The following is a 25020-nucleotide window of genomic DNA, read 5'->3' on the forward strand; positions in this document are numbered from 1 at the left end:
CCTGGGAGTATCAGGGGAGAGATTTAAAGGAAGTGTGTGTGTGTGTGTGTGTGTGTGTGTGTGCGCGCGCGCGCGTGTGCCAGGAGCATATTGGTCTGTCATGGGCTATGCACAGGCTTCAGGATCTTTAGTCATGAAAAGTGGGAAAAGCGGTGGAATGTTCAGTCAGAGCTCATTTGAACCCAAGTTTCCCTTGAATGGGGCCCCAAAATCCAGGAGAGCCAGGCTTCCAGAAAGGACTATCTCATTTCCAGACTAATACAGAAAAGCATCATAGAGAATGACCAAAATATTTCAAATCCAGAATTAGGTCATGACACCTCACACAGAGGAAGGCAGGGCCCACATTTGAAATTGGGGCTATCTGTAGATAGCCAGGATTCACAGATGCTGTCAGTTTGGCCTGGGTGTGTCAGGGGAGAGTTACTTCAGGTCTGCACTCCTGGGTTCCCTTTGATCAGCTGCAGACAATGAAGTCGCTGAGAATCTTAGGCTCCTCCTCTAGAGAAGAGGAACAAAATTATATCTGGATTCAGTTATGTGAAAACCCTGTACAGCCTAGAGACCTAAATATTAATGGGTAAGAGAGGGGGACGGAGATTGCCTACCTGCTCACGCAGGACCCTCGAGCACCTGCCATTATCAGCAACTTGGGAGTAACACGCGAGAGCAACCACGCAGCCCGCGTATGCGCCTAGCCGACAGGCCGAGCCAAGGACAATCGGTGCAGCCCAGCGGGGCCCCACCCAACCCTTCGCTCCCGCTGTCCCCAAAAAGCCTAAGGACACAAAACTTTCACACTTTTATTGTGCTTGGGATTGTCCGCTGGGGCTTCAGGGGTCTTCGTAGCCCGTGGGCAGAGGGTTGAAGTGGGGATTGTGGAAAAGAGTGTGGTTGCCGTCCCCCCAGGCGAAGGGCTGTAGAGAGAGCCGAGAAGGGACAGAGAGTGTCAGAGCGGCCCCGGCCAGGGGGGGGGGTCCCCCGGGGGGGGGGTCCCCGCACCCCCTTTGCCCGCCCTCTGGGTCCCGCATACCTTGGTGCGAATGCGGAGGTGGTGGTAGGGGATGAACTCTGGGCGCTCGCGGTGGCCTGCGTGCAGCCAGCAGTTGACGGTGCACAGAGCCACACTGGGGAGCGCCAGCACGAAGGTCAGGAGGCGCCAGGTGCCGGCTGGGTGAGAGGAAAGGCGAGGGTGAGAGAGAAGGTCAAGGCCTCTGCGCGGAGGCCCTTGGAAGGTCTGGGGTCGCTTAGCCCGAGTAGGGGGTTGCCCGGAGGCTAGGGGGGTGTGAGTAGCGTGCGTGTGTGTGTGTGTGTGTGTGTGTGTGTGTGTATAGGAACCAGGTGGGCAAAACCAGTAAGCAAGAGGGTCAGGCACGCTGGCTCCACTCACCTCCTGCCCCTCCGTGGTCTCCCTTGGCTGTGCTGGCCAAACCCCTACTCAAGGACCTCAGAGGCAGAGCCATTGTGGCAAGAGAAGCTGGGAATGGCACTGTCCTTCCACTCTCCTTCACTGAGGCTTACGCTCTCCTCCCCTTTTTTGAGCCAATCACCTGTTGAGTCCGAACTTGGGTGGCTATTTTTAGGGGTCTTCTATATTTAAAGTGGGGCCTGACTGGAAGGAGATCCTCTCCAGGCGGTGGTTTACTGTGTCTTTTATTTTGACAAGGGGACATGTAAAGTACAATATGCTGCTTTTAAAATAGTTGCGGAGAACTAATTTATTCCATATTCCCAGTGGCTGGCACACAGTAGGCCTTTAATAAGTATTTGTAGAATAGATCAAGGGTCTTTTTGAATCCTTTTTTCCAACTGTAAAATCTATAATTTGTACTTAAATTATTTTTTCTAATGAAGTTTAAGTAAAATAGAAGTGTGCCAGTTTAAAGTCTGACACAAAACAGTCATTTAATATATGTTTTAATCACAGTTCCTTGCAAGGAACAGAACTCTTAACTAGTTTTGAAAGATAAGCAGCTGACAATCTTAGTTAGCTCAGGGTATTTCTGGTACAGCCAGAGAGGCCTCAATCTGCACAGTGAGAAATGAACCGTTTTGAAGGCCACTGCTGAACCCTGGATGCCAAAAACTTCCATTTACACAGCCTTGGGAAGCTAAATTTGTCCATCCTCACCCTGTTTTGAAAACGGTTTCCTTGTGAAGTTTGTTTCCAGAGGTTGCTCTCTTTTTAATCAATAAATCCTGTGGGTGCACCAATTGGCAATACCTGGTCATTTTGCTTGTGATCTAGTTGCAAGAAAGTCTGGGAAGGTGAGTCCTGGCTTCTGTCTTAGGCAGGCAGGAATTATACTGTGGGGAAAATCCTCAAAAATGGGAAAATTATTCAGAAAATTCTGAGTAGCCACAAATCTAACAAATGTCTTCTGCAAAGTGCGTTATTTCACTCTGACTTTTTTGGAGAGAAAAAAGAAAGCATAGGCAGGCCTGCACGCAGCTTGTATCAAGGCAGGTCACCAGAAAGCTACCGGACCAGGCAGGGATGACATCTGCTTTGTTCACTGTCATATCCTCAGCACCCAGCATGGAACCTGGCATGAAGTAGATGTTCTAAAAATATGTATTTAATGAATGTTTAAACCTTCTTCTTTTGGTTAACCCTATAGAAATGTCTTTTCAGAATTTAACAGGATGCCTCCAACATTTATCAAAAGCTGATATGCTGAATATGAATTTAAGAAAAATGAAGAAGGTACAATTTCAAGAAGGGGCTCTATAACTGTACCTCCTGTTGGTTCTAAGCTGAACCACCTTCTTCCTTCTTGTCCTCCCTCCCTCCACCCCTTCTCTTCTTCAATCTTGTTGAATGGTCAAATGTTACATAGTGTGGCTAAATTATTCCTGAGCCCTCACTGATCTATAGAATTCTTTCAGTTGCCTTTTCCCAGTGACTTTGGAGTAGCTGTGGAGATGGGACTTTAAATTTCCCTGGCATCTCCCTCTATTCACAATCCATCAAATCCCTTCTCTTCAGATATGCCAACTGTAGCTCCTGAAGAAACAGAAATGACAAGGGGGTGTGTTTAATGGGGAGGCTTGAAGGTTCTCTTTCTTCCCTGAATAGCCCCTCAGGTTTGTTTGCTGATGGTTACCAAACACTTCACTGGAAATTCCAACCCCTTTGGTTAATGCCCCAAGGGCTGCTACTTTCCTCTGCTGCTGTCGCCATCGTGTGGTGCATTTGACCAAGTACCCAAAGACTTGTACTTAGGTAGTTTGAGCTTTTCTAGGCAGCAGTCTTTGTACCCACCATTATTTCTTAAGTTCGCTCTCACATAAATTAATTGGTTTTCTGCCAAAGCTTCCAAGTTCTAGAGGTTTCATTTGTTCTTTATTTTAGGTAGAGGGAAGAACAAACTTTCCAGTTTTTAAATAGACCCCAGTGAGTAGCATTCCCATCCTTTGTGAGACATACTTCAGCTACTGGTGGTGAAGGCAGAGGGACAACTCTGTCAGTTTCTTTTATGCCTCTTCCTGGGGACAACTCATACTATGACTAGATTTTCCAAAGCCAAGATCAACCACAACATATGATCTATTAAATATAAATTTTGTGTGTGGTGTCCTAGAATGGAATACTCGAAATTGGAAATGTCCCACAAAAACAATTATATGATGACACAGAACATGGGTTAACTAGGATGAACAGTAAAGAGAGTTGGAAACAAGACAGAATCAATAATGACAATAGAATGATAGGGTCTTGTGTCATCTTTGAAGAAAAGGACAATAAAAATACTATGTCCCTGAAGGGACCCTCCCCATACCCCAAAACCTAGCCAGGTTAAGGGAACAATGAGAGTGAGTCTAGGCTCAAATATCCAGATATAAATTATCCTGAGGGACACTGGCTTTCTCTCTTATGCTGGAAATTAGGGCAAGTTAGTGTTATCAGTACAAAGTGGCTTTTTTGTATTCACAACAAGTTCCTTGGGATGCTGGTCACAGGTAAAAGCAAGCTAAATTGATGATGTCACTATGTCTGTAGCATAATATATACAACCCCTCTTCTTGTGGTATCAGAGCGCTGTGGAGAAGGAGTGCTGGCCCTCACTTTACAAAGTGTCGAAGGGGGTCAGAGGCACTATTTTATGGTGAAGCACTGGAGGCACCTTGTGAAATAGAAGCACCTGTCCACCCCATTGCCATTGAGCTTTCTGGCCAGGCACCTAGACTGTTGCCACTGGATCTTCCCCATAAGTGTTTCTTAGTAAACCTTATATCTCACATCCCATCTTTAGGTGTCTTCTTTGGTCTCTCAGCAACCTACCCCACTACCCTAGCACAACTGGGCTGTAAACATTACAGGCCTCAAGAGGGGTTGTTAGCTCCCTCTACCATAGGGAGGGCCTATAATCATGTTATAATGGACATCTATTATTTTGTATCATGTGCTCAATATATCTGTAAAAGAAAAACTTTAAACAAATTAAACATAACAGAGTTTATTTGGACAAAGAATGATTCATGAATAGGGCAGCACTCTAAACTGAAAGGTGTTGAGAGCTCTCCTGTGCAGTGTAGGCCTTGAGCTTTCATCGGCTGAATAGCAAAGTGAAGTACAGAAACAACTTAACTGGTTATAGTTAGGCATTTGCCTTTATTCAACATTGCCTGACAGTTGGTTGCCTGTGATTGACTGGATTTGGGTTGCTTATGGAGGGGTGAGATTTTGCTGTTACAAATAACAACAACACTCCCAATTTAGATTTTGGTAGTTTTCGTATTAAATTCGATTGTAGTTTGTTGGGTAGAATGGAATAGTCTCAGGCCAATGGACTCTTATTTATTGTATTTAACATATCCATGTCTTCTTCTTCTGATAATAATACCAAAGAGTCTCTTTGTGAAACTACTACCTTTTATTTCAAGTTCACAGTCCATTTGTGGTTGACTTCCTTCTCAAGCTCTATGAGGGGACATATGATCCAGGCCTAGGCAATTAGAACATTTTGTTCTCTTGGTTATGAGTGATTGGTTTAGGGAGGAACTGAAGTCTATGGGTCATGAATTTTGGGACTTCTTTCTTATACTATTGAGACATGGAGCTGCTGGAACCTCAGACTGGAGCAGTAGACTGAAGCCAATATTGAGACCATTTTTAATAGCAGACCAAAAGATGGGGAAAGATTTTGCCTTGTTTTTTGGGTCCTAAATAAAGATGTGCCAGAATTGATAAACTTCGGTACCCTGAATTTTCAGTTATGTAAAATAACAAATCTTCCATTTTTAAAACTCAATTTGAGATGGGGTCAGGCATGGGAGTGCCTGCCTGTAATCCCAGCAACTCAGGAGGTTAAAGCAGGAGAACTACAATTTTGAGGCCAGCCTGGACAACTTAGCAAGACCCTGTCTCAAAATAAAATTTAAGGGCTGGGGTTGTGGCTCAGTGGTAGAGCACTCGCCTAACACAAGTGAGGCACTGGGTTTGATCCTCAGCACACACATGAAGAAAAATAAACAAATAAAGTAAAGGTATTGTGTCCATCTATAACTAAAAACATTTTTTAAAAAAATAAAATTTTAAAAGGGCTGGGGATGTAGCTCAGTGATAGAGCACTCTTGGGTTCCATCCCCAGTACCACAAAAATAAATAAATTTGAGTTGAGGTTTTAAGTCTTAGTTTATTGCTAAAGTCTGTGAAACTACAGCATATCTCTAAACTTTTATCAGCAAATTTCTAATTTGTTCCCTGTACTGTGATCCATGTTTTATTGAGGATTTTTTGCCTTCTTTTGGAGATAGATAAATGTTCTGGGGTATGTATGACTTTAATGAATTAAATGTAATGGGCACTTGAGGGAATTTAATATTCATTAAAATAAAGTTAGTCAAACAAATTACACATTGGGAGATAGCCTAAATTGCAAAATATGTAATGGTTGAGGCTTTATACTTTTATTTTTTCCATTTCATAATAGTATAATGTTACATTACAAAATAAATTCACATGCTACAACCTGGTTTCCCTCAAATCTATATCTAATGCTGAGGACTCAGGGTTTTGGCTGAGCTGGCTACATTTGCACACTTGTGCTCAGTTGATTTCATGACTGGTAGAACTCAAGCCAGAACTAGAATTAACCATGGGACAGAGGTTGAAGTGGCTATTTCCATGTGAGACTTTTGTCTCACATCCTATGTGCTGTGTGCATTAGACCAGACATTATAAAAGGGGCCCTGAGATCATGGCTTATTAATCTCAGATATTTTCTAAACCAGCATTAGCAAGTGCTGATTATTAAAGAGATATTTTGAAGGCCTTTTTCTATTATCACTGATGCTGCTAAAAATTTGATGTGACCATCTGGCAATTTGTGGTAATCTCATTACTCCAAGTTGGTGGATGAAATGCACCTGACCCAAGTAAAGAACATTGTTTTTAGTTGCTTTTCTCTATTATCACTGTAGAATAACCATAGAATCATTGAATGACAGGCAGGGTAACCAGGAAGACATAGATTGGGTATCATCACCTTCATAATCACCTTAGTTAACCTTTTAAGTAGGTTCACTTTGTATCACAGGAGGACAATAATGATAAAAGAAACCTGTGTCTTAGCATAAAAATTTGTGTAAAGAAAAACAAAAAGAGAGAGAAGCAAGCAAGGAACAGGGGCAAAATAAAAAGGGCTGTTCATCTGAGCTGCCAGCTTTATCTATATCCATAGGTTTCATTAGATCATTGACGTCATTAGTACATATTGCTCATTGTATAGTTACTGTTCTGTGGGCAGATTTAGGTGCAGTGACACATTGGTGTTGTCTAAGAGAGTTCCTTTATTCCCAGAAGCTGAGTGTTTGAGATTAAGGTTGAGATTGATAAGACTCTAGTACAGAGCCTCCTCCCAAAGGACATTACCATAGCAGCTAGGCACTGAGCATGTATTAGTCATCTTACTAGTTCCAGGGAGAAACTGTAGAATATCCAAATGTAGATAACAGAGCCCCTGTTACCCTCCAAGAGTTTTCTCACCAGAGGAATGCTGCCTTATACATATCCACAGCCAGAATCCTTACAAACTTGACCACCTGGTAAATTAATTAGAGTATAAAAGAACAACACTAAGGACCAATGAAACAAAGAGTTGGTTCTTTGAAAAGGTAAGATAAAAACCAAGGTTGATAAACCTGTGGTCAAACTAAGCAAAAGAGAGAGAAGACCCTAATTAATATAATTAGAGACAAATACAACAGACACAACTGAAATCCAGAGGATCATTAGGAACTATTTTGAAAGTTTAAATTCTAATAAATTGGAAAAATACAGAAGAAATGGATAAAATTCTATGACCTACCAAAAACCTAAACAAGCCAATAACAGGCAGTGAAATTAAAACAATAATAAAGTCTCCTGACAGAGGCTGGGGTTGTGGCTCAGTGGTAGAGCACTTGCCTAGTACATGTGAGGCGCTGGATTCGATCCTCAACACCACATAAAAGTAAATAAATAAGATTAAAGGTATTGTGTCCAACTACAACTAAAACAAAAATATTTTTTAAAAATAAAATCTGCTGACAAAGAAGATCTCAGGACCAGATGGATTTGTAGATACCTTTTACAAGACCTTTAAAAAACGAACTAATACCAATGCTCCTCAAATTATTCCATGTTGTAGAAGGGGAAGGAGCACTTCCAAACTCATTCTATGAAACCAGTATCATGATGATTCTAGAACTGGATGATGATACATCAAGGAAAGAAAATTACTGATGAACATAGATGCAAAAATCCTTAATACTTTCAAACTGAATTCAACAATACATTAAAAAGATCATATGTCGTGATCAAGTTGGTTTAATTCCAGGGATGCAAAGACGGTTCAACATATGCAAATCAATAAATGTGAATCATCACATATGTAGAATCAAGGACAAAAGTAACATGATCATCTTAATATATACTGAAAAAGCTTTTGACAAAATTCAACACCCTTTTATGATGTAAAAAAAATCTGAAGAAAGTAGGAAGGAACTTGCCTAAACATAACAAAGTCTATATATAACAAACTCAAAAGCCAACATCATACCAAATGAAAAAAAACTAAAGGAAGAATTTCCTCTGAAGTCAGGAACAAGACAGGATGTCTACTCTCAGCACTCCTATTCAATACAGTACTTGAAATTTTAGCCAGAGAAATTAGGCAAAAGGAAGCTGGGTGCAGTGGCTGTAATCCCTGTGGCTTGGGAGACTGAGGCAAGAAGAGCACGAGTTCAAGACCAGCCTCAGCAATTTAGCAGAGACCTTGTCTCGAAAAAATAAAAAGAGCTGGGGATTTAGCTCAGTGCCTCTAGGTTCAATCTGCTCTTAGCCCCCCCCAAAAGAAAGGTATAAGAGAAATAATTTACTATTAGCCATTATTATTAATACATCACTTTATATTGCTCATGTCCATACCAAGAACATATTTCAATAATATACCTTTGTCTACCATCTGCCTAATTCCTTTACTCTATAGACTGTGAGATTTAAGAAAAAGGAGAGCAAAGAATTCAAAGGGGGGAGAACCCCAAAAACAATGACAAGAAAAAAAAACTCACCAATATACAAAACCCCCAGCATTTCTGAGGACAACTGATACGTAAAAGAAAATCCTTTAGAATCTAGTATGGGTGGAGGAAAGGAAATGTATGCCTGTTCCACAGGTGTACCTGAGAAGCTATACAAGGTCTCACTCAGACCTGCACTGCATGGGTTCTTTGGTGTCTGGCAAGGTTAGATGGTTGGTTGGAAGTCTTCCCACACTGGAGGCACTGGTAGGGCTTCTCTCCAGTGTGTGTTCCATGGTGGTGGAGTTTGGCGCTCTAAAGCCACACCCACAGTTGTTAGAATGGATAGGATTAGTCTGCATTGAGTCCTCTAGTTTTGATTCAGAGTAGCCTGTTGCCTAACCTCTTCCCACAAGTTTCACACTTGTATAGCTTCTGGGTCTCATCACCCCCAGCCTCCTGAGTAGCTAGGTGGGTAGTCTGATGGTGCATGGTCAACTTCTAGGCCTCCTGGAAGCACTCTTGGCACCTGGGGCAGGTAAAAGGCCATTCCCCTGAATGCATGCTCCTGTGGTTGATCAGGAGAACACTGCTGAATTGAAGCTCCAGCCACACTCCACACGAAGATGTGGTTTTTCGGCTAAAGTGCATCTTTCTGTGATGCATTAGGAAGGAACTCTGGGTAAAGCGCTTCCCACACTCAGAGTAGATGTAAGGCTGCTTATCTGTATGGGTGCATTGCCTGGGAAACTCTTCCCACACTGAGAACAGGTAAACTTGGCAGCCATTGCTTCTGGTTCACCACAGGAATAAACTTGGAATCTGGATTCTGCATGTGTCCTTGGGGTAGATGCAGCACTGGGAAAGGAGAGTAGAGGAGGAATGGGGGAAATCTGATGTATACCGGGCAGTGGAAATGGGTACATAAGTGAAGGTGTAAGGATGGGGTGAGGTAAGGAATCTGAGGAAAATGGATCTGATCAGAGGTTGGAGACTGAGTAGGGTGGGCGGCAGAATCAGTCAGTGTGTTTGAGGGGGCAGGATAAAGGGAGGTTGCAGTAGGGGTATGAATAGGAAGAGATGGAAATAGAAGGACCTGAACTTCTGCTGGGCTGGAGCAAGGGGAGGACTGGTGTGGCTGGAGCCCTGGGCTGGGGGTGCCTGAGGCTGGTGCCAAGCAATATGGTAGTTGAGCATGGTATGGAGGCTGAAGCTCTCCCCTCACTCCCCACACTTAAAAGGCTTCTCCCCTGTATGCAGGCAGATATGCTGAGTAAGGGAGGTCTTCTGACTAAAGCTGTCTCCCCAGATGGAGCAGCAGAAAATACATGACTTATATGGACTCTGGTGGCATATCAGCTTCAACTGGGGACAGACATAGGACTTCAACCCAGTATGCATTCCCTGTTGAGCCAGCAGCAGAGAGCTGCCCATAAAGCCCTTGTCATGTTCCCCACAGATATAAGGTTTCTCTCCAGAGTGGATTTTCTGGTGCTTAATGAGTTTGAAGCTTCACTGAAAGTCTTACTATACTAGGGACAGTGGTAGGGCCTTTTGCCAGTGTGGACCCTTCTGTGCTGGATGAAGGATGCATTCTAAGCAAAATCTCATAGGACCTGCACTTGTAGGGCTTATCTCTCTAGTGAATCCGCTGATGCTGGAACAGGTTGGAATGTTGGCTGAAATGTTTTCCACAGTTGGAACAGGATTAAGCCTTCTCACAAACATGACTTTGAAGATGATGGGTTAGAGAGTAACCCATGGGTTAAGATGATGGGTTAAGAGTTCAGGAAACTCTTGCTACAATCAGTGCAGCTGTAACATTTCTCACCAGGCATAGGTTTCCTGTGGCCAGTGAGTTCACAGTCTGGGAGTAGTACCCAGCCCCAAAAGTTTTGGCAGTCTATGGCACCAAGCAGTTGCCTTGAGATTTTCCTAATTTAAGATTCTGAATGTGTTTCTTGAGACTGAGTCCCCAAATAGGTAACACTGTTCTTGGGCATATCCCTTGATATTCTCCATCACAGTGTCCTTCCTCATGAATAAGCTTGTCCTCATTGTTGTTCCCAATTCCTGTGGAAGAAAATAGAGATTTCAGATTCCCGCACCATAATTCTCTTCAGAGAGGGAAAGTAAACTATATAAGGCAGTTTTACTATAAATCTGCAAAGGATTTGAGCATGGTGGTACATGCCTGTAATCTCAGCAATTTGGGAGACTGAGGCAAGATAATAGCAAGTTGGAGGACAGCCTCAGCAATTTAGCATAACTCTCAGCAACTTAGCAAGATTCTATCTTAAAATAAAAAATTAAAAGTGCTGTAGCACCAAAGCACCCCTGGGTTCAATCCTTAGTAGCCCTCTCCAAACAACAATAAAACCCCAAAGCAACAAAACAAAAAAGCTGCTGCAAAGGAGGCTTTGCTTTCAGAATCATATAATCAATGTGGCTTTTTTTTTTTTTTTTTTTTTGGTACTGAAAACTGAACCCAGGGGTGCTTAACCACTGAGATACATTCCCACTACCCCCTTTTTTTGGTGCTGGGGATTGAACCCAGGGCCTTGTGCATGCAAGGCAAACACTCTACCAAATGAGCTATATCCCCAGCCCTGATCTCCGGGCCCTTTTTAATTTTTATTTTGAGACAGGGTCTCGCTAAGTTACTAGGGCCTCACTAAATCACTGAGGCTAGCCTCCTGAGAACTGGGAATCAATGCTTCTTGATTGTAGGATTTATTTTAATGTATCAACTGGGGTTATCAGATTTCTAGTATATAATGTGTTCCATTTTTTATGATTCCATTTATATGAAATTTGACAAAACTAAATTTATAGAGGCAGAAAGCAGGACCAATGGTTGTTATCTAAGAGCTGGGTCGGGAGGGAGCAGCGGACTGCAGAAAAGAACTTTGATGGTTCTTTTGAGGAGTTGAGATGGTGGTTACACAAATATATACACTCATCAAAATGATGAAATCATACACTCAAAATGGGTGCCCTTTATATGAAATTTATATTTCATTAAAGCTGTGAGCAAAGATGTGGTAAACTTTTCTGAGATATATAGTGGACAGGAGTATCAGTGCTGACTAATCAATTATTTTGAAAGATTTTATTAAATTATAAATAAAACCAACAGTTTAAAACACTAATACTTATAAAGTACTTATGTGCCAGGTACTGTCCTAAGAGTTTCCACATTGATTAAACTTCACAACTCTCCAAAATGATGTGTACTTTCTTTCTTTTTTTTTAACTTATGAACATTTTCTGATTATTGTATTTTTTCATATTTATACATATAATTCTGTAATAATTTCATTCTTTATGGCTGAGAAAAACTCCATTATGGATACATACGCCACATTTTCTTTATCCATTCACAGGTTTATTCCATAATTTAGAGATTGTGAATTGTGCTGCAACAAACATGAGTATTGTATTTTATTCATTTCCATTATTGTGGGAATACATCATTAGCACAGAGAATGCTGTCATTAGTATCTTCATGGCACTGCGAAGAGGTCATTTTTTCTCTTGTTGAATCTTTTGTGTAGAAATTATTCCCAGGAGTGTAGCTGCCGCCCCATATGAGAAAGGGACTCTGGCTTCCATAAAGCAGAAACTTTTATAAAATAGTAAGAACTGCCGGTCTGTTTGCTAGTATCCAAGACTGATCTAGCCACAATGACCATGACCCATTTCATGGTTTTGAGAGCCCCTAGGAAGACCAAAGTAATCCTGGCAACTCTCCTGTGGAAACCAGCAGGGACATGATAGTGACATTAATCTTCGTGACAATTACAGTGCCACTGTCTGCCAAAATTTTTGATCTAGTTAACCATCACAACTTGTCATTCTTTCTGTATTATTATAGCTGTCCCTTCCTATATTCACTGTCACTAGTCTAGACCAGGCTTTATTTATCCCATTTGTTCCTAGATTATCAAGTTTTCAAGTTGGTCTTTTTTGGTTTGTTTCCTCTCTCAATTATCTTGTACAGGTTATCAGACATGTTTGTTATTGTTAGGTTAGTGCTTCCTGTTTTCCCTACAGGGAACACAAAGAATATGTTACAATTTGAGCAGTACATTGGGATGTTAAGGCTGCTTCCAGACCAAGTTTAAAGCAGTGCTTCTCAACCCTGGGTGCCCGTTAGAATTTTTACCCAGGACCTTTAAAAAATTATTTTACCCAGGATGCACCAGGAGTAATTGCCAAGGTTGAGAAATTTTGAGTTAAAAGGCTAAGCTCATCCTCAGTTACCTCCACAGCTTATTCTTCTTTTACGTCAGGGTAAATTTAGTTTCGCCTATTGTTGAATTTCATATAAATGGTATCATGCAAAATGGATTGGTCCAGGATATTAAGGCTGGACTCAACCATAAGATAATGGCAAAACTTTTTTTTAAATTAAATTAAATTAAATTTATTTATTTTTTATTATTGGTTGTTCAAAACATTACAAAGCTCTTGACATATCATATTTCATACATTTGATTCAAGTGGGTTATGAACTCCCATTTTTACCCGGTATACAGATTGCAGAATCACATCAGTTACACATCCACGTTTTTACATATTGCCATACTAGTGACTGTTGTATTCTGCTATCTTTCCTATCCTCTACTATCCCCCCTCCCCTCCCATCTTCTCTCTCTACCCCGTCTACTGTAATTCATTTCTCTCCCTTGTTTTGTTTTTTCCCCTTTCCCCTCACATCCTCTTATATGTAATTTTGTATAACAATGAGGGTCTCCTTCCATCTTCTGTGCAATACCCCTTCTCTCTCCCTTTCCCCTCCCACCTCTCATCCCTGTTTAATGTTAATCTTTTTCTCATGCTCTTCCTCCCTGCTCTGTTCTTAGTCTCTCTCCTTATATCAAAGAAGACATTTGACATTTGTTTTTTAGGGATTGGCTAGCTTCGCTTAGCATAATCTGCTCTAATGCCATCCATTTCCCTGCAAATGCCATGATTTTGTCATTTTTTTAGTGCTGAGTAATACTCCATTGTGTATAAATGCCACATTTGGCAAAACTTAACCTTACCATAGGTAACAAACTTTTGGTCACAATGATGTGGTGGAAGTTTTGAGAAAAAGCTACGCGTGTCAGAAAGTGGGGGTCTAGGCCTCTATATATGCAGGGGCTGGCAGTGGTGGGGCTAAGGGCTGAATCCCATGAAGGACTTGGGCCAGTAGTAGGAGGTCGTGATTCCAAGGCCAGGTGGGGGTGCGTTGCAGCAGGTTACCATTTAGGATATGTTACAGCGGGGAACGGACAAGATCATGGGATAACTGGGCTCCAGGAAGAGCATGTAGATGGTAAGCTGAAACACTCCAATGTGTTTGCGCAGATTCTAAACGTTCTTGTGGTAGGACTTGGGGCCTTGGCAAAGGCACGTGTTCACAAATGCCCCCTTTCTTCAGGTAGCAGGCATCAAGCCCAGGCGGCTGCCCTTCACTCTTACCCATGGCTGCCTGCCTCCTGGAGTTGTAGTCAAGCGGGAGCTAGTCACCCTCTCTCTCCTGAGAGGATCGGACCCTAGCTCCGCACCCTAGCAGTGCCAAGAGGGGAGAGAACAAGGCGAAGGACCCTTGGCGGCAGCCTTCGTGGGCTTACTGGGAAGGGAGTCACCACAAAGGGCCCTGGGAGCGGGAGGTTGACTGGGGCGTCTTAAGGCCAACCTTGTGGAGGTCCCCACAGCCCCACAGAGAGTCCTGAGCATCCTCAGTTAGCCCCAGGCAGGGGAGCTCCATTTCCGGCCGCCTTGCTTTCATCTCTTTTCCCCCAAGAACTTTCCCCTCCTTTCCCACTGGATTCCCAAGTTGGACGAAGTGTTCAGGGCAGTCCGTGCACCACCACCGCGAAGAGCTGCCTAAGACCCGCCCTGTTCCAACCCCTAACAAGAAGAGGGAGAACTAGGAGCCATCTTTCCTCAAGGGAAAAATTGTAGATCCCTGGGCACCACATTAGGCCACGTCAGTTAGGGATCCTCCCAGCTGCACTGAGCAGGTCACATCACACACAAGTGACGCACGGGCGCCGGGAAGTGGAGTCTGAGCTATGCGCACGCGACAGCTCCGCCCCTCCCGGAGTGCGCTGCTGCCACTGAGCTTCTAGAGGGTTGGTTCACCAGGGAATCAGGACAAGTGCGAGGCACCAGACAGAAAAGCCTTCCAGGAAGCAGAGAAGGTTTGCCCAGGTTGAAGGGGAACACTGGGTTGCTGGAATGTAATCTCTTGGTGAGATGAGGCATTGACCTTTGGCACTTGGCACATGGACTTCTGGCACAGAATTTAAGGAGGCGCCAAAAAAAGCTTAAGTAATTAATGTGGGCAAAGAGGCCCATGCCTGTAATCCCAGCAACTTGGGAGGTTGAGGCAGGAGGATCACAAGTTTGAGGCCACCCTGGGCAACTTAGTGAGACCTTGTCTCAAAAAATAAGAAGTGGTGGGGATTAGATTAGGAGTAGAGTGTCCCTGGAGTCCCTCAGTCTGGGAGTAAGGAGACTTAGTAATCAATATAAACAGCATTTTAATTTCAATAGCTCAAAAATTATTGCAAAAAAAAAAAACACAAAACAACAACAACAAAAAAAAAAACCAATAATGAATAAAATACCTAAATTCTAAGAGACTATTCTACCCTGCATTTTCATGACCCTGACTTACTGGCCTCACTATAATGCCTGGCTGGCCCTACATCCAATAAAATTTATTTACCAAAATAAGTGCACAGGCTGTGGTTTGCTGATTGTTTAAAATTTGCATTAAAGTATTATTTCTCTTGACTGCTATTTTGGCAGCCACTTAAATTTTGCACGAGAGATTAGTGCTTCACTTTTACCTTATTCCTGCATCTGCCAAGTACCCTCAGCTCTGGGAGCCACATCTCAGTCCTGGAATCAGGAATTGGGTTTCAAATGGGCAGCACTCTTATAGTCTGAATTTTGCCACCCATTCTAAGATACTTTGGGCCAGTTGTGCCCCACACCAGCCTCAGTCTGTTATCAGCAGCTTAGCCTAGGAATCCTGCTTGGTTTCCAGTTGGCCAGATTCCTCCACATGCCTGCATAGGAAATAGGCAAAGGATGGAAAGGGAAAAAATGAATTTTATGCAGTTTGATTAAACTGGGGAGAAACAGCTAGATTGCTTCTCTGCCAGTCCTATAAAAGCAATTACAATTAATAGAAACAAAAACCAGGTAATGGGGCTGGGGCTGTAGCTCAGTGGTAGAATGCTTGCTTAGCATGTGTGAGGCCCTGGGTTCGATCCCCAGCACCACAAAAAAATAAATAAATAGAATAAAGGTGTTGTGGAGCCAGGGGAAGTCAGGTAATATACCTAAGTAGATTTAGCCAGGCTATGTTAATCAGAAACCTGTCTTAACTTCCTTGGCTATTAGCCACAAGGAGAGTGGGGTGTGCAACCCTTCAACCTTTACTTTTGTTACAGAACTGGGGCCTTCCAGGAAACTGGGGCAGCATGAAGACCCTACTTCAAACCCCAATTTTTGGAATCAATTCAGAAAGATTTCAGACATGTCGATCAAAGTAACAGGAATGAGTTTATTAAAGGGAACACTCTCAAGGGGAGAGAGTGAATCCTCTCAGAAAAGGGACAATGTGCCTCCCCTACACTCCAATTTTATTAGGGATCCCAGAAACATTTCCAGAGTCCTGCCCAGGTCCACCTCTTGACTTTTGACTGACAGCAGGATGACATCAGACTTTTAAGTCCCCACTGCCACAACTTCAGTTCTAATTGTATTCTTAATGATTTTTACAGGTACTCTTTCATAAAAAAGAGGTTGTTTTTTTGTTGTTGTTGTGACTGGGTATGAATGAAACCAGGGCTTCATGCATGCTAGGCAAGTACTCTACCAACTGAGTTGTCTCCAGCCCTCATAATACAAAATGTTTAATGGGATTAAGACCTTTTCTGGGAGTTGAGTGTATGAGTTTGAGTACATGTGCTTGGAGAACTCTGATTTTTGATTTCCCAGAGGCCTCCTTGACATCACTCCTGGAGCTTAGCTGGATTCTGGATGGGGAAGGCTGGCAAGTCTTGGAGAGGTCACACTGATATCACTGGTATTGATGACAAGTTCTGCTTCCTCACGTGTTTAAGTATAACATTAGAGAAGCATGCAGAGGCAAGCATACAAAGCAAGGTTTATTTAAAAAGAGGTAATACAGACTTCTTCTGGGATGGATGAAGAGGCCAGAGCTGGTATCCCAAGAAATGAGAGCATACTGCCTTTTATACATCCTAGATTTTCTTTGTTCTCCTGCTCTCTTCCTTCTTATCTCTCTCCTTCCTGTATACATGACTAGGCTCAGGAGCATACTAGGTTCAGGAGATGCTCCTATGGAATGGCCAAAAGGTGAGAAGCAGATGGGTTGGATGGGCCAAAGTAGAGTGATCCAGGCAGGAAGGGGGGCCCATGCATTAATTAACAACTTTTACAACTCCCTGTAGGGAGGAATAATCCCTGGAACAGGTTACCTTAGCAACAGGTTGGAGCAGGAGCAGGTAATTTTGATAAAGGTGGAGAAAGAGCTCTCAAGGCATTAACATTTCAATTTCACAGGGGTGGTCTCCAACTTGCCAGACCCAAGTGGCCTTCACTCCAGATCCAATCAGGATCATCTACCTACCTGTACTGACTGACTGTTTTTAATTCTGGCTTCAATACATGAAAGTCCTCATCATCAAGTTCTTCACCATCATGACCCCAGATGGAGCTTCTGTTTCTTGCCTCCTCCCTTCCAACTCTGAGCAACTATAACACAAGGGCTGAAGTGGGTCTGGGAGTCAAGGAAGGTGACAGGCAGCATGTCCTTGATCTGAAGAAGACAGTGTGGGGAAGCAGTGGAAGGAAAGAGGAGGGGACATTTCCCAGAAGTAGAGTCATAACTTTTGAGTTCCAGCCCCCAAACCTGGACTTACCTTAGACATTCTCAAAGATCTTCACACTCCTAGGATTAAACTTGGCCAGGGTAGGGAGGGAAGCATCTTATTAGGTCAGAAGGGGTTGTCACATTCCTGGACTTCTTGCTAAGGACTTCTCCCCTACCCTTCATGGGTTGCTGAGGGGTCAGAAAATCCCCAAACTCCTCTTTTGTTGGCCTTGAATCTGGTCAGCAATCCTCTTGCCCACAATACTATTTCCAAATGATCCCCTTTGCCCTTTCCCTTTGTCTTTGCCCTTTCCTAGGCATTCCCCTGCCCCCCATGCAGAAGTTAACTGCTCTGGGAACTTCAGCCTTTTGGCTGGGCTGGGGTAGGAGGTGGGCAGGTCTTAAGCCAGCTCATCCATTCCTGGTACAGTCTTCCCCTCTTCTTCTACACCCTTGGGAAATAGACTTGTTATGGAAATTGCACTCAGCAAGAGACCAAGCACCTCTCAGAGAGTTGCCTGTAGACTGAGAGGAGCTAGTGCTCTTAAGTTCTGGGACCAGAGGTGAGGTTACATAGGGCTTTTATAGGAAAATTGACATCATTTCTTAACTATTACAAGATTAGGGGGGTTGAATTCTTGGCCTGTGAGACCAAAGACCATGCAAAGGAAATTTATGATAAGAAGTTCAGAGGTGTAGAACAAGACAGTAAAACACTAGTGAGTGTTATTGCGATATGACCTTCAACACAGGCAGCAGCAACTCAAGATGACTTGAGTTTTTCTCCCTAAGAACTATATTTCTAAGAACAAAGCCTAAGAGGTTATAGTTTAGACAGTAGTTAATTGGCATAGCAATTAAGTGTGTAGTTACATTCTACAGAGTTCAGAAAGTTTCAAAATATAAGAAACAACTCTTTTTAAAGGAACCTGTCTGGCCTTGAAAGCCTACCACAGGGATATAAACATCCCAAGAGAGGGAGACTCCTAGAGAAACCTATTTACAATCCTATAGGTAGGGATCCATGGTTAGGTTCCCTGAAGAGAAGCTGACATTGGGGAGTGGGAGGATTAACTTTTTCTTCATCAGACCCACATCCCAGGGAAGAGAAGCTGCTAGGCAGCAATTAGGCCTTTCTCAGGACTCTCTGTGCCTGCCCATATGGATGCTGGGACTTAGCAGATACAATGTATACACAGTCCCTATGCTCCTGGAGTATGTTTATGGCCAAGTCCTGAGAAGGGAGTTGTCCTGGGGTAAGGGGGCACTGCTCCAGCATCCTATAACACCACAATAACACTCGCTAGTACTCCAAAAGTACCTGCCTTACCAGTTCAGCTTAGTGATAAGTAGGACTCCTGTTGTCAGACCATGGCCACATGCAACCCCACAGCACCAGCTTTTGCATGATCCACTAGACTCACATGGGGGAACCTAGATTCCAGATCTTTATGAGATCAACAGAATTATAACTGTACCACAATCATTCTTATGTCCAGAACTAGACAGATGACCAGCCATCCTAGGAAGACAATGTTACTCACTCCCAACCCTTCCCACTCCACTCAGGCCTTAGCATTTAAGAGTGCTTCCACACTTGTTTGCTTGTTGATTCCCAAAATAACTCAGTTGTGGGAAGCCATCCTGACACGTGACTGGGCGGCTCCCGTTAAGGGTCTGAGGCGTTCTGGCTGTGTCGGAACTTTCCCGGCCCTTTCCTGATGAGAGAACCCGTCCGTGTGGGGGTGTGACTGACCACTGACCCCAGGGGCCCAATCACTGACCCTGACCTTGGAGTGCAGTCCCCCCTCAACCTTCATTGGATGGAATTATCCCCTGAATTTCTTGTTCCCCAATAAAAGGCTACTCCCTGGTGTGTTCACTCTCTCTCTCTCCTGCTAGCTCTGAGTAATCCTTGCTGCCCTGCTGGGCGGTTAGAGGTTGGAGCCAGAGAGGGGAGCCGTCTCGGACCTGGCAATAGAATAAGGTAACTGAGTCTGTGTGTTTTATTTCGATCTCTTCTAGCTAACTTTATGCCAAGAACCTCATTAATGAAACCATTGCGCAGCCCGCATGGTGGAATTGGCGCCCAGATAGCCATTATCCTCGTGATAAGATTATACAATTTGCATCATTAACGTCACTTATTTTTCCAAAGATTGTACGTGCACATCCTATAGATGAAGCTTTATCAGTGTTCACGGATGGTTCTAACTCAGGTAAAGCAGGTTTTTATAGTCATGTTCACACAGAGGTAATACAAACTTCTTATACTTCTGCCCAAAGAGCAGAGCTTCAAGCTCTGATTTGTGCCTTAAATTACTTTTCTAATGAGCCTATTAATATTTATTCTGACAGCTTATATGCAGTCAGAGTTACTAAAAATATTGAAACTTCAGTTATTGGGTATACTTCATCACAAGAGTTATTTGAGTTATTTCATAATTTACAAAAGACAGTGCTAATGCGAAAGTACCCATGTTTCATAGGGCACATACGGGCTCATACTAATCTTCCAGGACCCTTAGTTTCAGGTAATAACAAGATTGATAAATTAGTAACTTTTTGTCAACAGATGTCTTCATATGACTGTGCACTAGCTTCCCATTCCTTGCATCATCAAAATGCTTCTAGCTTACGTAAAAAATTTAATATTACTAGAGAACAAGCTCGTCAGATTGTAAGCCAATGCCCTAAGTGTGTTATTCACACTCCATCTCTGCCATCAGGGGTAAATCCCCGTGGGTTAAAACCAAATCAAATATGGCAAATGGATGTAACTCATATTCCTCAATTTGGTAAACAATGTTATGTGCATGTCATAGTGGACACTTATTCTAGATTTATTTTTGCCACAGCACGTACTAAGGAAAATACTCAACATGTAATTTCTCATTGCTTAGCAGCTTTTTCTGTTTTAGGGTGCCCTATGCAGATTAAAACAGATAATGCTCCAGCTTATGTAAGCTCTTCTTTTCAACAATTTTGCCAAGAGTTTAAAATTAATCATAAAACAGGAATTCCTTATAACCCTCAAGGCCAAGCCATTGTGGAACGAGCTCATTTATCTATTAAGCTTCAATTACAAAAATTAAAGGGGGGGGGATAGGTTTGTGACTCCCCAAAATAGGAGCCCCTATCCAGAAGGAGGAGATATCGGAAAAGGATGAAGAAAGACCAGATTGACCCAGCCGAAAAGCTGATTTCATGGGAAGACGTGAAGAAGCTAACAACCCAGGCTTCCCGAATACTTCGACACCTAGGAGAGAACAGGACCCCAGTGATGATGGTAGCAACAGTAATTGCCCTGTTGGGCTGTCAGGTAAAGGGGGATCAAGTAGACACTTACTGGACATATTTCCCAGATCCACCCCTGGTACACCCAGCTGTGTGGACTGGAGAATCTATTCCAGTATTTACTAATGACTCATTCATGATGGGAGGATTTACAGATACTCATATTACTCCCAATCATGTGACTAGATTTAATTATTCTGGCTACAGTGCCCAATTACCTTTGTGTTGGTCACACGATAAACATGCTGGCTGTCTGAAAGTATCATTCGAAGAAAAGACAGCGATTGGTAGACCTAGACTGACAAATAATTCTTTTTATGGGGACTTAAGACCTTATACTAGATCAGTAATTAAGATGGGACTTTCCCATAACAAGCCAGTCATTTCTGCAAAACCTCCACGGATACCCCACTGTCCAAATAGTTCTACAATTGAGATTGGCACCTTTCCTAGATGGATGGATTGTGTAAATACCTTTCCTGTACAATATAAGGTGTCTAAAGATAGTGGGTATATTTTAGACTGGTCTCCAAAAATTGATAAAAGACAATTACGAAGAAATTCTGCTATGACTCCTACAGGATTTGTTAGTAATATTTTGACTTATAGTAAAGGAGGTGTTCAGAAAGATATTTGGCATTTAGTTGCTGCCTCAGAATTCTTACATTTTACAGACAAACCTTTACCAAAATTTGTTGGCAAGAACTGTAAAGAGGGATCTTGCTATGGCTTACGAGCCTGTGTCCAATCTCCTTATGTTTTAATTATTGGAAATGTAAAAGTTAAATGGATAGATGACAGATATATTGCTACTTGTAATAAATGCAACCTAACCAATTGTATTACTAGGTATAATGGAGGAAAAGGAGTGCTGATACTTCATCAGCCCTCTTTCGTTTTATTACCTGCTAATATTTCAGAGCCATGGTATGCTGATACTGGTTTACAAGTCTTGCAGCAAATTCATGCCCAGTTAGCAAGACCTAAACGTGCTATTGGAGTTATAATTGTTGGTGTTTTGGCGCTAGTCTCCTTTATTGCCTCAACTGTCTCTGCGTCTCTGACATTGTCTCAGAATATTCAGCATGCAAAATTTCTTAATAATTTAGCTCAAAATACTTCCAAGGCTCTGCGTAATCAAGTAAATATTGATGAAAGGATTGAGACTAAATTAAATGCCTTAGAAGCGACTGTTATAGACATAGGTAATGAACTTTCAGCCTTAAAATTTAAGGAAAGGCTTAAATGCCATGCCAATTATAAGTATGTTTGTGTTACAGCTGCCAAGTACAATGCTTCTCTCTGGGATTGGGAGAAGGTTAAAAACCATTTGTTAGGTATTTGGCAAAATAGTAATAATAGCTTGGATATTCTGGAACTTCATCACCATATCCAAGACATTCAAAATAATAGAGCTGAATTTTCAGATCCTTCTTCTCTGGCAAACCAAATATTAAAGGAGTTGAATGGATTCAACCCTGGAAATATTCTTAAACACTCGGCCTGGTACATTATTGGATTATTCTCTTTGCTGTTAATTCTCTTTTGTGTTGTAATTATAGGATGGCGAGTCTTCGGAACAAGAATACAGAAACTCCAAAGAGTGAACCGCCGCCTCATTTTTTAGAAAGGGGGAATATGTGGGAAGCCATCCTGACACGTGACTGGGCAGCTCCCGTTAAGGGTCTGAGGCGTTCTGGCTGTGTCGGAACTTCCCCGGCCCTTTCCTGATGAGAGAACCCGTCCGCGTGGGGGTGTGACTGACCACTGACCCCGGGGGCCCAATCACTGACCCTGACCTTGGAGTGCAGTCCCCCCTCAACCTTCATTGGATGGAATTATCCCCTGAATTTCTTGTTCCCCAATAAAAGGCTACTCCCTGGTGTGTTCACTCTCTCTCTCTCCTGCTAGCCCTGAGTAATCCTTGCTGCCCTGCTGGGCGGTTAGAGGTTGGAGCCAGAGAGGGGAGCCGTCTTGGACCTGGCAATAGAATAAGGTAACTGAGACTGTGTGTTTTATTTCGATCTCTTCTAGCTAACTTTATGCCAAGAACCTCATTAATGAAACCATTGCGCAGCCCGCATGGTGGATCAGTGAGGACGGTCTGGGATGTGGCAGGTACATCTCCTTGAGGCCTACAGGGCCCAGTACTCTGACCTCTGACCAAAGCACATGAGTCTGCTCTGCCATCTTTTAAATTGGGAAAGGAGCTTTAATAATAGACTGAAATCACCATACAGGGCTCAATTTAGGGGACAACTATGGATGGGGAGCAGGAAGACAGACAGGTTCAAGTCTGTCACTGGGGGAGGGGGCGGTGAGGGGAAGGGGAAAGGAAATAGGAGGATAGGGAGCAAGAAGTGATAGAAGATCTTTCTCACCCGTGATAGTGTTTGGGGACTGTAACCCCAAATGTCTTCTGTAGAGGTCAGATGAGTAACACAAAGGAAATATGTTGAGTCAGGGATATAAGGAGTGGTTGGGACTGTGTGGAATAGACATAACTCGACAGATTATGTGTTATGATCAAATGTTGCTGAATCTTTTACTTAAAAGAAAAAAAACACACAAAGAAACAATCCCCTCCCGCAGAAATATAGATTGTGAAGTCTCCTGATTTAAATGTTATTTAAATAACACACACAGTGAGGGACCAAATAGATGTATTTGCCATCTGTGGTCTAAGTACCGGTCACATGGTCCTACTCCCAGCTCAGAGAACAGTAAATGCTGGATAAATGCTGTTGGATCAAGCTGTACCTCCTGCTTCTGAGGTCTGTTTCCTTTTCTGGTCAGGACCTGTTTTCTGCCACTGGAGAGGAGAGGGGGCCCAGGGATATTTACCCTAATGTGAGAGATTAGCTTTCAGTTCTCTGAAAGGGATTTTGTAAACAAATCCTGTTTCCATGCTCCCCTGTACCATATCCACAATATTTGTATGTAGGTACATTTATAATACTTGACACTTGCTCAATGCAATTCTGAGGAAGCCGAGGCCCAAAGATTACTAGTAAGTAGTATAAACAGGACCAGATCATAGCAACTATTTATTGAGAGCCTATTAGGTATGCACTGGAGATAGGTATACCCATGGAATCTTCACTACAACCTTGTGAGGTAGCCCTCATCATCCATTTTACAGATTAAGGGGAAAAAACAAAACAAAACAAAACAAAAAAAACCGAGGCCCAGAAGAGGTACAGATCACACAGCAGGGAAGAGGCAAACCTGGGCCCTCTGTGCTAGAAGCTGAGGGTGGATCACTTCATATTCCTTCCCTCCAGCCTCTTCTTTGTGGGCACAGAACTAGATGCTGCAAGCCTGATTAAAAGTGCCAAAATTTGGGGGTAGGGGACCAGAGGCCTGGGGATGATATAAGGACTATCCTATAGGAGTAGGCATTAGGTCCTCGAGACAGATAACCCTTCTCAACCTCAAAAGGGCCATTTTGTGCCTAGTCCAGGAACACAAGTAGCTATGAGAAGAAAATGGACTCTCTGCTTGAGCACAGAGTACCGGAGTGCTTTGAGAAGCCTACCTCCTGGCTCCAGTACACACTGTTTTACTAGCAGAAAGAGATTTGTGTGGGCAACCTTCCTCCGTGCCATACAAAAGGGTTGCTTAAGCCAATCTGAGTCACATCGGAAGCTTTTACCATATTTGTCACTCTGTAACTGCTTTGATGATGAATTTTGCCTTCAAATGCCACAATTTTGGCATTGGAGGATTTTTGAGATTGTAGGGCCATTTGGTCTTGGCAGAAGCTTCTTCCTCCCCAGCGGCAGAGCTTGACCTATATAAGTACTGCAGGCCTAGCAGCATTTCCTGAGCGGCTGGCTGCTCCGGCCACACCAGAAAGGGCTGTTCAGGCTGCACAATTTCGCAACGCAGGGGCAACCGGAGGGCTCCCCGGTAGCCTGATGTTCTATTCCCCTGAAGCTCCACCACGTCCGGATTATCCCTAGCCACATAAGGCGCCGTCAATTCCATCGCGAGTGAAGAGTGCCCGTTTCCTAGACGTCAGTTACTTTGCTCACAAGCAAACCCAGAGCAAGGGTAAGATATAGGGGTCCAGCACCGGAAACGGAAAGGTCCACAAGCCTGTGCCCCTCTAGGAAGAGGCTGCGAACCTTCTCGGTAGGTTTAACCCTCTCATTCACCTGGTCGAGCGAGAGCTTTCCATCCGCAGCCGCTGTCAGGAACGTCACACTGTCGGCCTGGCTCGGGGTTCCAGGAGTCCATCAGCCCGGACTTCGGGGCCCCGACTATCAAAGCAGGGCTAAAGGAAGAAGGGCGGTCGCTGCCAAGGA

At 43.2% G+C, this 25020-nt stretch overlaps 1 protein-coding gene and 1 non-coding gene across 4 annotated transcripts; both read right to left on the reverse strand.

Moving 5' to 3' along the window:
- Positions 1–474: 474 nt before the first annotated feature.
- Cox6a2 (cytochrome c oxidase subunit 6A2) lies at positions 475–1496 on the reverse strand. 2 transcript variants are annotated; one of them, XM_071605571.1, is made up of 4 exons: positions 1391–1496; positions 1034–1170; positions 802–917; positions 475–501 (listed from the first exon to the last, which is right to left on the reverse strand). In XM_071605571.1, the coding sequence occupies exons 1-3, from the start codon at positions 1461–1463 to the stop codon at positions 834–836; spliced, it is 294 nt and encodes a 97-aa protein (XP_071461672.1). In that variant the 5' UTR covers positions 1464–1496; the 3' UTR covers positions 475–501; positions 802–833. The 2 variants fall into 2 exon arrangements, with proteins under 2 accessions (XP_071461672.1, XP_027804175.1); XM_027948374.3 differs by lacking the exon at positions 475–501 and having other exon boundaries at positions 790–917.
- Positions 1497–5891: 4395 nt separating this feature from the next.
- On the reverse strand, positions 5892–24959 carry LOC114103099 (uncharacterized). 2 transcript variants are annotated; one of them, XR_011705496.1, is made up of 3 exons: positions 24871–24951; positions 15357–15578; positions 5892–10578 (listed from the first exon to the last, which is right to left on the reverse strand). It is a non-coding gene; the product is annotated as an uncharacterized protein (transcript). The 2 variants fall into 2 exon arrangements; XR_011705495.1 differs by lacking the exon at positions 15357–15578 and having other exon boundaries at positions 24871–24959.
- Positions 24960–25020: the final 61 nt, after the last annotated feature.

Source organism: Marmota flaviventris, chromosome 19, assembly GCF_047511675.1.
Source record: "Marmota flaviventris isolate mMarFla1 chromosome 19, mMarFla1.hap1, whole genome shotgun sequence".
Taxonomy (NCBI): domain Eukaryota; kingdom Metazoa; phylum Chordata; class Mammalia; order Rodentia; family Sciuridae; genus Marmota; species Marmota flaviventris.

Bases quoted from the DNA above. Each gene is read 5' to 3' on its own strand.
- Cox6a2 (XM_071605571.1), bottom strand. From the start codon at position 1,463: ATGGCTCTGCCTCTGAGGTCCTTGAGTAGGGGTTTGGCCAGCACAGCC. The intron at 1,171-1,390 runs GTGAGTGGAGCC...CCTCTCACCCAG, and splicing joins AGACCACGGAGGGGCAGGAG to CCGGCACCTGGCGCCTCCTG. The intron at 918-1,033 runs GTATGCGGGACC...CTCTCTCTACAG, and splicing joins ACCTCCGCATTCGCACCAAG to CCCTTCGCCTGGGGGGACGG.